Below are 12,095 nucleotides of genomic sequence, written 5' to 3'. Positions count from 1 at the left end.
TTGCTCATTAAGAGAAGGTACATAAAAGGCCTGTATATTTAATGTTTTGGAATAAAATTTTCAAAGTATGAAGATATGTCTTATTTACTTTGTATAAGATGAGAAGTTAGCACACTCCGTTATCCACTTTTCGCCATTGAATGTCGAAACATGTCCACGAAACACCGCGCTATCTAGAACTTCACGCTGTATCCTGCACATAGAGGGAGTGGGCAAAGGGAACCTGAGAACCTAGTATTAATACTCCCATTAGGATACTTCCGTTTCCCCCTTTCCGCAGAACACAGAGAGCTGTCACTAGAGCCAGGAAATGATTCTGGATTTGATTCCCTGAGAGAATCGAATCCAGAGACATCTAACTGTATACACAATTAATAAAAAATGGCTTTTTATAAAAAGGCTTATGGTAAAAGGCAGCTCGTAAATAGCACAAGGGAGATTCCCCTGAATTTGATTATTATAATTAGGCATTTAACCATTATGTTACAAAGTATATAAAAAATATAAATAAGGAACAAACAGAAAAAGCAAGCAAAATGAACCAAACAGTAATGCTCTTATGTCAAAATGACTGTTGATAATCTTTTTATCTTTGCAAATAGAAAAGAAAATATATATTTAATAGTTCATTTATATCATTAAAGTAGTTTATATGGTTAATTCATTGTGTACGGTATGTTATTCATCAGTTTAACGTACTTGTGAATCAATTGTGGGTATACATAAGATCCAGAAGAAAAGAGTTTTTTTTAAATGTCCTCATTTAAAAAAAACATAATTTAACAATATCTCCTCAGAGATTATATTTATTTTATTTTTTTATCAACTTAAATGTTATTTTTTGACGCCTTACAATTTTTTTATTTATACAAACTTATGTATGGGCGCAGCAAATAATGGCTCGGAGAATGTGCAACCGAGTGTCATGACACTACGTTCTTATCGCCTGTCATATACGGAATACAGCGGAAAGGAAATATAGGTAAGTATGGCAATGGTAAAGACGGTTAAGGATTCAAATCGAAAGTGTATAAAGTAAAAAGAGTCAAATATAAATATATTTTTAATACAATATGTTAACAATACCTATCTATTTAACAGCTGTATGCAAATATACTTTGTAATGTAAACCGACATTTAATCTACCATCTGTAATAGTATAAATAAAAATATTTTTTAATGACTACCAGTCATAAACATCGGAATGCATTTTAAATTATGATAATAATTACCTAAAAGGACCACACAAGCCACGTCCTTATTAACATGCTTAAAATAAAGCTTTATTTTTATCTATTCACGTATTTATATTTCTTTTTGTTGTTTGTCTTTTTGCTTGTATTTAAAACAACTGGTTTCTTTTTAATTTCTATAAGAAAAGAAATCTTTCAGAAACTAAGCTACCAACTAATATCAAAATCGAATATATTATAATATAAACAATAGGTGCCATAACCTAAAACCTAAAATGAAAAAATGCTAAATATCTAATTATGTGCATAAATCACTGAAATTATCTTAATTTTTTTAAGTTTTACGCATTTAGCTGGGTACGCGGAGAGCCCTAATGCCCGTATTTACAAACCGTTTTCAACTTTAAGATTGATCTTGAGATGCTGTGCTCATTCATGTATAAATGAAAAGAACCTCCTAAGATCGATCTCAGAATTGAGATTGGGTTCCCACGTCTACTTATAGTTTTTAGAACCCACCTGACTAGTAGCGTCAAATATATAAATAACTTTTATTTATCAAGTTACATTTGTACCGACTTGTGTTCAATAACATCACTACAAAAAGTAAATTCTTTACTCAAAAAACTATTTTACATGTTTCTTTAATATACTATACGTATTGTTTTTTTAATTTAACGACATCTCATTAATATGCTGTAAACATTTGTCTTTTTTCTCACAACGGTGGCATGAGAAGAATTTTATATTTATATTTTTATTTGTTTATGTTTATTACACAATTAAAAATTAAATCATAAAATAACTAACAAATTCAAATATTCAAATTTTCTTTAATAATATGTCTGTCTGTTCTTTATTTTTAAATTATTTCTGAAACCACCTAAATACATACATAAGAAATATGAATCTCCAAAATGAGATTAGAACCCACAATTATTTCATTTATACAAGGCATCTATTCTGTATATAAAAATGGAAAAATTATGAAAATGAAAACAATAAAATGAAGCGATTCACAAACTGCATCTATCTAATTTAGTTTCGGACATAAAGTGCCTGTGACTAACAGACAGACAGATATGGCGAATCTAAAAAGGTTCCATTGTTTCCATTTTGCTACAGAATTATAAAAAAACAATAAACCCCCAATACATTTCACAGTCTGTGACATACCGACGCTAATTAATCTGTAGTAATGGCTACATATATCGTTTACAATGCACATAATTTTATCACAGAGTAAGTTATAAGCAGAGCTATTTACATAATATGCTATTTACATACAGTTTATCTGCAAATGGATATTTGCTGTTTTTGTTATTCAATATTATAGATTTTATATGAAACAGAAGTTCGTTGTTTGGTATTTAAGCGTAGGTTGTCGTATAACAAAAAATAGCGAACAGATAAAAAATAATAATAAGTGATAAAGCCGTCGTAGCGCAGTGGCATCAGCTATTTACTGTAAACGAAGTGGTTGTGGGTTCGATTTTCGCTCGGGGGAATAAATTAAGTAATATTTTCCTTTGTGCCACTCAATACACTATATATCAAAAAATTCGGAGGTAAGTGGGGAACAGATTGTCTTAACACTATTTTCCCTCTGTCTACCCTGCTAAATGCGGGATAAAGCAAAAAAATATTCCCCAGAACGGACTTTGAATCTATAACTTTTGCTCAATCCTATGATCCAATAAAACGTTTTATATACGTATCTCTACATATTAATTATTGAATTATAAGATCTCTATCGAGAGAGATCTATTTTAAAATATGTCGCCTCTATCTATACAACATCTGTGGTTTCAATATACGGTCGTAAAAAGAAAAAATGAAAGCGAAATGTCTCGGAGTGAGCGTAGATTTACATAATTAAGCGAATATCGCTTAAACTCTACCTATTAATGTGAATGCGGCGGATTTTAAAAGGCTCAACATTTTTTTATATGAGCATATTTTAAGTGACTTTAGTATTATTATACATACAGAGTATAGGACTTAAGTCGCTTAAAATATGAAGTTATGTTTAATTAGGATTATTTTTCTTACTCAGCCCATATACGAGTATGTGACAGAAATTGTGATTGTGGGTTCAATCTCCACCTGGGGGAATGTACCCGTTAATTCTTTCTTTGAAATGCTTCAATTAAATAGCATCCCCTCTAAATCGAACCTACGTCCACCCACATTGCAAACAGCAACATTAATTTCCTCAATATTTAAATAATTTAAAGGTCACCTTTAAAAACTACAAGTATTTTAGCATTTTTTGCTTCGTTTCGTCCGTCGATTGATCATTAAAATCGCGTGACTTCAGGCCATAAGCCATGTCTACTATTTAAGCAATCCTAGAACAATTTATGTATATTGTCTATTGTATAACCAATCAAAATAATCGTTGCTAAAATATGATGACAGATGAAATTTGTCAAAATTATAATATGATTTTATATAAATAAAATGTCACAAATTTGAATAGGTACTTAATTCGTTGTTGTAATTTATGTTCCTTTTTTTAGGTTTTTGCGTTTTCCTGTATATTATACATTATGCTAGGTAACGGGAACATAATGTTAAGAAATATCTTAATAGAAACGGAGAGCTAACTAGATTCCCTCTGCTTATCTATGCTATAGCTTATGCTATGCGCGGAATATAGCATGAAGCTAAAAAAATATTATTTTCGAGTTTGGTTATTCATTATGAGGGAGAGATATATTTCCCAAGAGGTAACATATCCGAAGATCTTGCAACATCATTTAACGATTGTAAAATTATTAACATTTTATTACTCATTTATTAATTATAAAACATAAAAATATAAATTAAAAGGATATAAATTGAAGAATTTAAATTATAAATCGCAAAAAGCTCCGTCATCCAACATGGCGTCTATCTTAGCAAGTTATTGAGTTGCCGTTACTTCACCGCTACTAGAGTGTACGCTTTGTGTGATATATACTAAAATTGAACCTATATCTTACGTCGCAGTTTTCTTAGCTTCAGAGTAGACAGAGGGAACCTGGGGACCTAGTGTTGAGACACTTTGTTCCCATTAAGACACATTTACAGTCGCACGCTTGTGTCTCTTCGCCTGGCCTCAATTAAATTAACTAAAAAAAGCTAATTCTACTATCAAATTTACACCTACGACTTATGAAAAAGTATATAGATTTTTGCAGCATCCTATTTTCCTGTTCTGATTGCGGCGTTGAATTCCGCCAAAGGCAGGGTTTGAAATATCTTAACACTGGTTTCGTATTGATAAAAGGGAATAACATAAGCTGCCTCTTTAATCTACATAAGGCCGCCACCCACCACGCACAAAATATCACAACTTATCTTATCCTAAAAAGATTTCAAAGACATAGTAAATACTATAAATTATTATAACTTATACTAAAAGTCCCATTCAGTTACCCGTGAGCTATTAAGAGTCACTTCGAAACCGTATTGGGGAACAATCTCCGACTTCTACGGCATACATTGAATTCACAATTTAGTTGCGTCTTGACTGTCAACGTTTTGTTATGTATATTTAAATAATTGCACCACTGTAGTTCAGTTATAATATGGATTACAATGAGTGTGGTGTCCAATACTGGGAGAGATTGTTTAAATTGATTTTTTTTGCATATATAGCAGGATAGAGCGAAGCGAAAAAAAACTGGTTACGCTATGGATAAATATCCATCCAACCAAATGGTCAGTGCCCTTTTTTTCATATCATTATTATTATAGTATTTTCAAAAAAAATAAAGTTTAAAATACCTTAGCCTAAATTATGCCTAAATGAGTTTTTTTTTCATGTCTTAATCTCACATATTTTTTTATCGTTATCGTTTGTTAATTTCCTCCCAATTTTTAGATAACGCGTGTTGAATGGCGAAAGAGTGGGAATCGAACTCGCATCAATCGAATTTACAGTCGATCATTGTCCCACTGCGCCACTAGGGCCTCATATATTATCTATATACTCGTACATATATTGCTAATATAAGTCCTGGTACTAGTCTTCAATAGAACACGGAACAATAAGAGCTGTTATCATGGATGTTAGATGAATAAATTAAGATGTTATCTAAAATATACGTTAGAACCAACATAACGCTATTTATTTATTGTTATTATATAATATTATATTGAGATTGCCGCCCGTAATTTCTTTAACTTTAAAATATAAAATTCAGTTTTTTACCGTTTCCTTAGAAATTTTAGGAAATCCTTTCGTAATGTTCTCTTACACTTCAAAAAAAACTTAAAAACACACTATACTTACTCTCTAAAAAAAGAAAGTTATATTTCTACCATTCTACCATTCTACCATTTATTGTTTGTTCTATCATTCTACCATTTATTGTTTGTTTTTTTTTGCATTCCGTATATTGCAGCAGGGTTAGCAGAAGGAACCTGGGAACCTAGTGTTAAGAAACTCTGTTTCCCACTTTCCTAAGATTTGTCATAAAAAATCATTTTATATCAATTCTATATAATAGCGAAGAATACATACATAAAGTATATAAATAAACCGTTTTTAGTAACCAGTAAATGTTCCTGTCACCATAGCTAAGACCTAAACCTAACAATTGAATACATTAGCCAAATGCGATGTTATAATAGGAGCACGTATATCAGATTGTATCTGTCTAGCGATCCACTCGCGGCTTCGCCTGCTTAGACTTATTATTTTATTATTGCCTATGTGTTATTCTGATGTATAAGCTATATTACTGTAAAGTTTCATCAAAATCCGTTCAGTAATTTTTACTTGAAAGGGAAACAAACAGCAAACCTCACTATCTTCTATTTGTATTATTAGTAAGATATTTATTTTTAACTTGAAGTTAATGCTGTTAACCCTACTGGCTTTTACAGCGTCACCAGGTGGGCAGGGAAGCGGGTACTATAACCCTGGAAAAATTGCAAGCACTATATGGCGGTTTGTGAAGATGCCGACGGCGGTAAGGGAAAACCTTAGTAAGATAAGATAAAATGTACATAATTATATACTACGACCTCATAGACAAAGAGAGCCAAGTATTAAACATTCCGTTACCCACATTGCTTTTTGAATGGCAGAGCCCAACGTCACTCTTTCCAGGGACAAAACATATAATTTTGATAATCTTTTTCTATCAACCTATTTTAATAGTATCTGAACTCTACTTTTCTATAATAAATAGTGTGTAAAATAAAAAATATCTATAAAAATACCAGTCATGAAGCTTCTAAAAACACTTCCTTAAAATTTCGTTTCTAGAATTATCTAGATATTGTTTTTATTAATTAAAACACCCACCTAAGTAATAATTGCAAATACATAAATACATATATATAATGTAATGTGATATACAAAACTACCTTGCCTTGGTACAGCGAGTTGACTTTAATGAAACTAAATTTGCATTTTAATAGTCCAATTTTAATTTTATACGTGCATTTTTTGTTTTTAATGATCTATTTTATTTTTCTATTATAACGTATAGTATGTGGATTCGATTATTACTTGAGGTAAAAAATAATATTAATAATATAGATGTTCTGTGATGTGGATGATCATTCAGTCTAGTAAGGCAACAACATTTTAACATAACAAATAAGGAAAGTTCACGGCGGATATTAATATTTTTAAAAAGACGATAATGTAGAACTGAGTGACTTATCCTTCTTTCTACCTCAAATATGCTAAAAATCCATTTAAAAAAGCAGAAAGTATAAAATTATAAACTGTAACAAGAAAAACACGTGAACCGCGGCCCAATACGAAGCGAGCAAGTATGTTTAATTTTCAATTTAGATCGTAATTTGCGATGAGCCGAGAACCCAAACTTAGCCACTAGATTTATGTTCCCTTATAACTATCTACCTCACATGGTAGGATTGTATATTAAAGAATATTAAAATTGACTTTCAGATGATGCCGATAACTTTAAATGAAAATTGCCAATCTTTTTTTTAGCAAATTCGCGAAGGAGATGTAAAGAGATCTGTCTACATGACTAATTGCTACGATGGAACCGCGATCGTCAGTTTACTTGAAAATCCTCTTGTGGTAGTGTTTTTAATTAAATAAGTAGAATTTTTGTTATTTAATTGGATTCTTTTATAGGATATGTTCAGACATAACGCGATTATTAACGTTCAATTCTTCACCGTGAAATATGTTATTTAATAAAATCTTTTTTTTATTTTCAGTGTTGTTTTTTTATTTCACTATAAACACATAATGTCTGAAGAATATATAAAAAATGAGAAATACAATGATTTTAGTAGGTATAAGAATATGTAAGGTTCCTAATTTATTTACCTCATGCATAAAAGTAATAAAAGCAAAAAATATTATAGCTTCACCACTTATTCTCGACAACAGAATAGGCCTAAGGAACCTAATTGGTGAAACATTCACCCGAATTCGAGACACTGTGTGTCGAGAAGCGTAACTCAATACCGCGGTTTGTATAGAAATAATATAAATATTATTTGATTTACATTCAAGTTAATTTGAAAACAATTTTAAGAATAAAGCCGTCAACACCGACAACACCGACGGTTGCGTAACAGCTCTGACATTTGGTAGCTGACATTTAAGTTAAGGACCAGCAATTTAATCAAAAATAGCAAATTATCAGAAATCACGCCATACGTGCCCTCTACGGTACACCATGGCTAAGAACTGGCAGTATATTGGTAACTTAAAGGTACAAATCAATAGCTGATGAGAAAGCAAGATAGATATGTAAGTATGTCAGGTGTGCTGTAAATTGACTTAGTATATTATATAAATACTAATTGATTTAAAAGTTCAAAATTGTAATTATTTTGTTTAAATGTGTTAATAAGTTCATATAATATATTGAAAATAATTAAAAATGAATATAACTGTTATAATATAAAATTGTGCCGTAAATTGTGCCGGTGCACCATCAAACGGTGCACTACTTTTCAAGAAAATTAAAAATTAAAATAAATGGCATAATGTAAAAAATAAACTTTCCTTGTTTTTTAATATTCTTACCAATTGTAAGAAATCGATAAACTCCAAATTTTACACCACGAAATTAAAAAAACACATAATCAATAAAACTTACCTTTAAAATGCAGCTGCCGACGGCCTCATTCTCAGCGACGGTCACGTTGTAGAAGGATTGGTCGAAGATCGGCTCGTTATCATTTACATCTAACACTGTCACTAATAACGTGGCGGTAGACGACATGGGGGGGTTACCGCGATCACTCGCGACCACTGTTAACTTCGGCATAGGATTGGTTTCACAATCGACCCGCGCACGCGTCGTTACTAACCCTGAACGCTCATCTATAGAAAACCAATCGGATTGAGGAGTCGGGAGCAAGGAATACCTAATATCAGAATTGTCTCCCTCATCCGCGTCATTTGCAGACACTTGCAAAACGGGTGTGCCGGACGGCGCGGCTTCCGGAACACTCGTTTTATATTCACTTTCTAGAAAAACTGGCGGGTTGTCATTCACGTCGGTCACGCGCAAACTGATTATACGTGAAGCGTGTAAAGGAGGAGAACCTTTGTCGGTTGCGACTACGTTCAAAGTGTAAGAGGATCGAGCCTCCCTATCCAACGGTAAAGCTACTACGACTAAATATATTATGTTGTCGTGCGTCCGCAAGTCGAAGTGGCCATCACCACCACTTAAAGTAACATTAACGTTAGCGTATTCTGTCTTCGAATCTGGATCATGGACTGATATTCTCGCTACAAATTCATCCAATTGAGCAGATTCAGATATTTTCGGTGTTGCATCGTCACTGAGAAAAATGACGTCTATAGTCGGCTGGTTGTCATTGACATCGGTCACTCTAATCGAAACAAACGCGGTCGTTTCTAAAGGCTGAGCACCTTTGTCTCTTGCAACTACAACCAATTCATGCAATTCTTTGGTCTCAAAATCTAAGCCCTTATTGACTGAAATCTCTCCTGTATTAGGATCTATCTTAAACATATTCTCTTTATCACTCTGCCGTCTATTTATTGAGTATTCTATCAGTCCATTTTCACTTGCGTCAGAATCAGTTGCGAACACTTTTAACACAGGCGTGCCAACTGTCGCGTTCTCTGGTATCATCGCAGAATACGCACTTTCTACAAACACAGGTGGATTATCATTTACATCTAATATAGTTATATTTACAGTCATCGTCCCTCTTAAAGGCGGAGTACCACCGTCCAACGCTTCTATGACCAATTCATAATGGTCAGTAGTTTCTCTATCGAGAAAGCCGTTTATTTGAAGATCTAAATAAAGAACACCATCAAGTTCCCTATGCGAGGATAACTTGAACGCGTTATCTGTGTTTCCAGATACGATATTATATCTCTGTGTGTTAAATACTCCTAAATCACGATCTTTGGCTGGATTGAGTTTTCTTTTAACGTCTCTAGGAGTATTTTCGGAAAACTCAACATTCATAACGGGGGAAGGGAAGGTGGGAGAATTGTCGTTCTCATCTGAAACGCGAACGACGACGCGAATATTATCGCCACTGGCGGGGATAGCTACGAGGGCGTAGTGATCCCTATTCTCTCGATCTAGAGGCACTCTAGTCCTAATTTCTCCTGTATGAGGATCTATTTTGAGGTCATCATTGACAGCACTGCCGGGAACAGGTACTATAGTGTACGGAGGTGCGGCATCAGGCAGTTCATCTCCAAGGTGTCCCACGAGGGTGCCGGCGCGGGCGTTCTCTTTGACGCTGAACTCGCGGTCGTGCCCCGCCGCCGCGGATGCGACGAGCAAACAGATTATTGCGCGCAACATCGCGCTGTTGTTTTAATCACCGATCACACATTGTCACCAGGAGCCTGAAATAAAAAAAAAGATTTTTTTATATATAACTTGATTATTGTAGTGTAAACGTTGAAAGTGTCAAGACACTTCATTCCCCAAATTTCAAAACATTGCGTGGCGGAACTCAACGCCACGCTATGTTTTCTTACCAAAGCAAGAAAATAAAAATAATTAATTCCCTCTAGTGGAAATAAATCCTACAACCTTCGTGATTACAGCCACACGGTCAAGGTCCATATAATTTTAACTATAAGCATAACCTACACTAGTAACTACATAACAATCAGAGCGTACATAAATATCTGAGATAAAGTGAAAGCCAAATTAACTAAATTGCTTAGAATTTTACTTTCTCCACAAGTTAATGTAAAATTTAGTATTAATTTGGATGCGTGATGAAAAATCGTTATTCTTGTATCGAGCGTGCGTGACGCTGATCAAATGGATAGAAACATGTTAAAAACACGAATATGTTATGTACACTTATGTATGTTACAGTACTGCTATTATTAATCTTCTGATATGATCTAGCTCTATAGTTGAAGTAAGAGCGGCGTTAAGTTCTGCGCATTATCATGCAATGTCTCTAAAATGGACGGAGAGTGTCTCAACATACACTATTCTCCACTTATCTCTCATCTCAATTATTTTCTACCTGATCTGCTAATTGTGGAAGACGCATTAAGATAATAAAAAAATATATCACACAAAAATGTAATAAAACTATGGATTTCTTTTTCTGTCATTAAATATAGCGAATATTTAATCTACAGAAAATTTTACGTCACTTATTTAAAAGTGTTGAAAAATGGTTTTCCCACATCAATAAATATAATAAGTGCCAATACTCCTCGCTCTTCTCTTGAAAATCGTTCAAGCACTTCATTCATCATATGCATTTCAATATTCTTATATGTGTATATTTTTAAACCGTACCTAAATATTATAATAAAAATAAACAACTTCTTATCACTATTGAAATTAATAATTATATTCTCTTAGTATCTTCTAAAACCTCATCCGAAAATCGATAAAAAATATGCCAAAAATGAAACTTTGCAATATAAAAATTTTAATTACGATTTACATTACACAAGATAAATGAATGCCGATAAGGAATTCTTAAATAACCGTTTACGTGTAAAACTGAGTTCGTGTAATAAATTTGTATTTTTATGATGTAAATTCGACCAAATCGGACATATTATTAGCGCTGGGTTCAAGATCAGAAGTTATATTTTTTTAATGTTTACAACAATTTTTTTTACTTTTTATACTGTAAGGTTTAGTTTTATAGATTTTCTTTAAAGATAAACTTTTTGTTTGACTTAGTTACTTATATAAATGAAATTAGAAATTATAATATGAAAAGTAGCGGGACTCAAACCCACATCTCTTTTAAACGTCCTTCAAGCCGTCGATTTTACACACTTAAAAAATAGTAAACACTCGTAAAGTATAACTTTTGCGCTTTTATTTAAATAACTGTTACCTTTTACATTTATTTGTTATATTAAAATATTGGCAAAAATCTTAAATAACATCACAAAACTCTTTTAATCTTTATCCTAAAGCTTAAACGAACACCATAAAAATGACCATAGAATATTAATTTAATCCAAACTTTAAATAAAATAAATTATTTATAATTTGTTTTTCGTTAATATCATTTAATTAAATATTTAATTACCATATTTACTTACTTTTATATTAAAAAGTAATAAAAAATTAGCATTCACGATTTGTATTTTGTATTGAACCAACATTAGAGGCGAATTATAAAACAGTGTGAGCTTTTAAGAGAGCCTAAAAGCACTTCTAAGTTACCGACAAATACTTAACCTTACCAAAGTGCAAAATTTGTTTTCAAAAGGTTTTAAAATAAAAAATATTAAGATAGTTGCCTGTGAACATAATGGTTTTGGGCTTTGGTAACAAGGCAACACGCGGCGTTGGGTTCCGCGGTTCCCTCTGCCTAACCAGGTGATTACAGGAGTAGATACAGGAGAAATAAAACTAAAAACTAATTAAGAAACTCAACACGACAAAAAACTCATGAAATGTGGACAATAAGTCA

General features: G+C 32.5%; 1 protein-coding gene across 1 annotated transcript in view; it reads right to left on the bottom strand.

Annotated features, from left to right (window-relative positions):
• The window catches only part of ds (dachsous cadherin-related 1), a 220,075-nt gene that overhangs the window by 203,616 nt on the left and 4,364 nt on the right, over window positions 1-12,095 (bottom strand). Inside the window, exon 2 of the mRNA XM_085203480.1 lies at window positions 8,285-10,032. Coding sequence (XP_085059606.1) covers window positions 8,285-9,988 — 1,704 coding nt within the window. The 5' untranslated portion in view covers window positions 9,989-10,032. The remainder of the gene's footprint in view (window positions 1-8,284; window positions 10,033-12,095) is intronic.

Source organism: Heliconius melpomene, chromosome 19 (assembly GCF_056956725.1).
Source record: "Heliconius melpomene rosina isolate 202511_hmr_F chromosome 19, ASM5695672v1, whole genome shotgun sequence".
Taxonomy (NCBI): domain Eukaryota; kingdom Metazoa; phylum Arthropoda; class Insecta; order Lepidoptera; family Nymphalidae; genus Heliconius; species Heliconius melpomene.
This window is presented reverse-complemented; position numbering and strand designations above follow the sequence as displayed.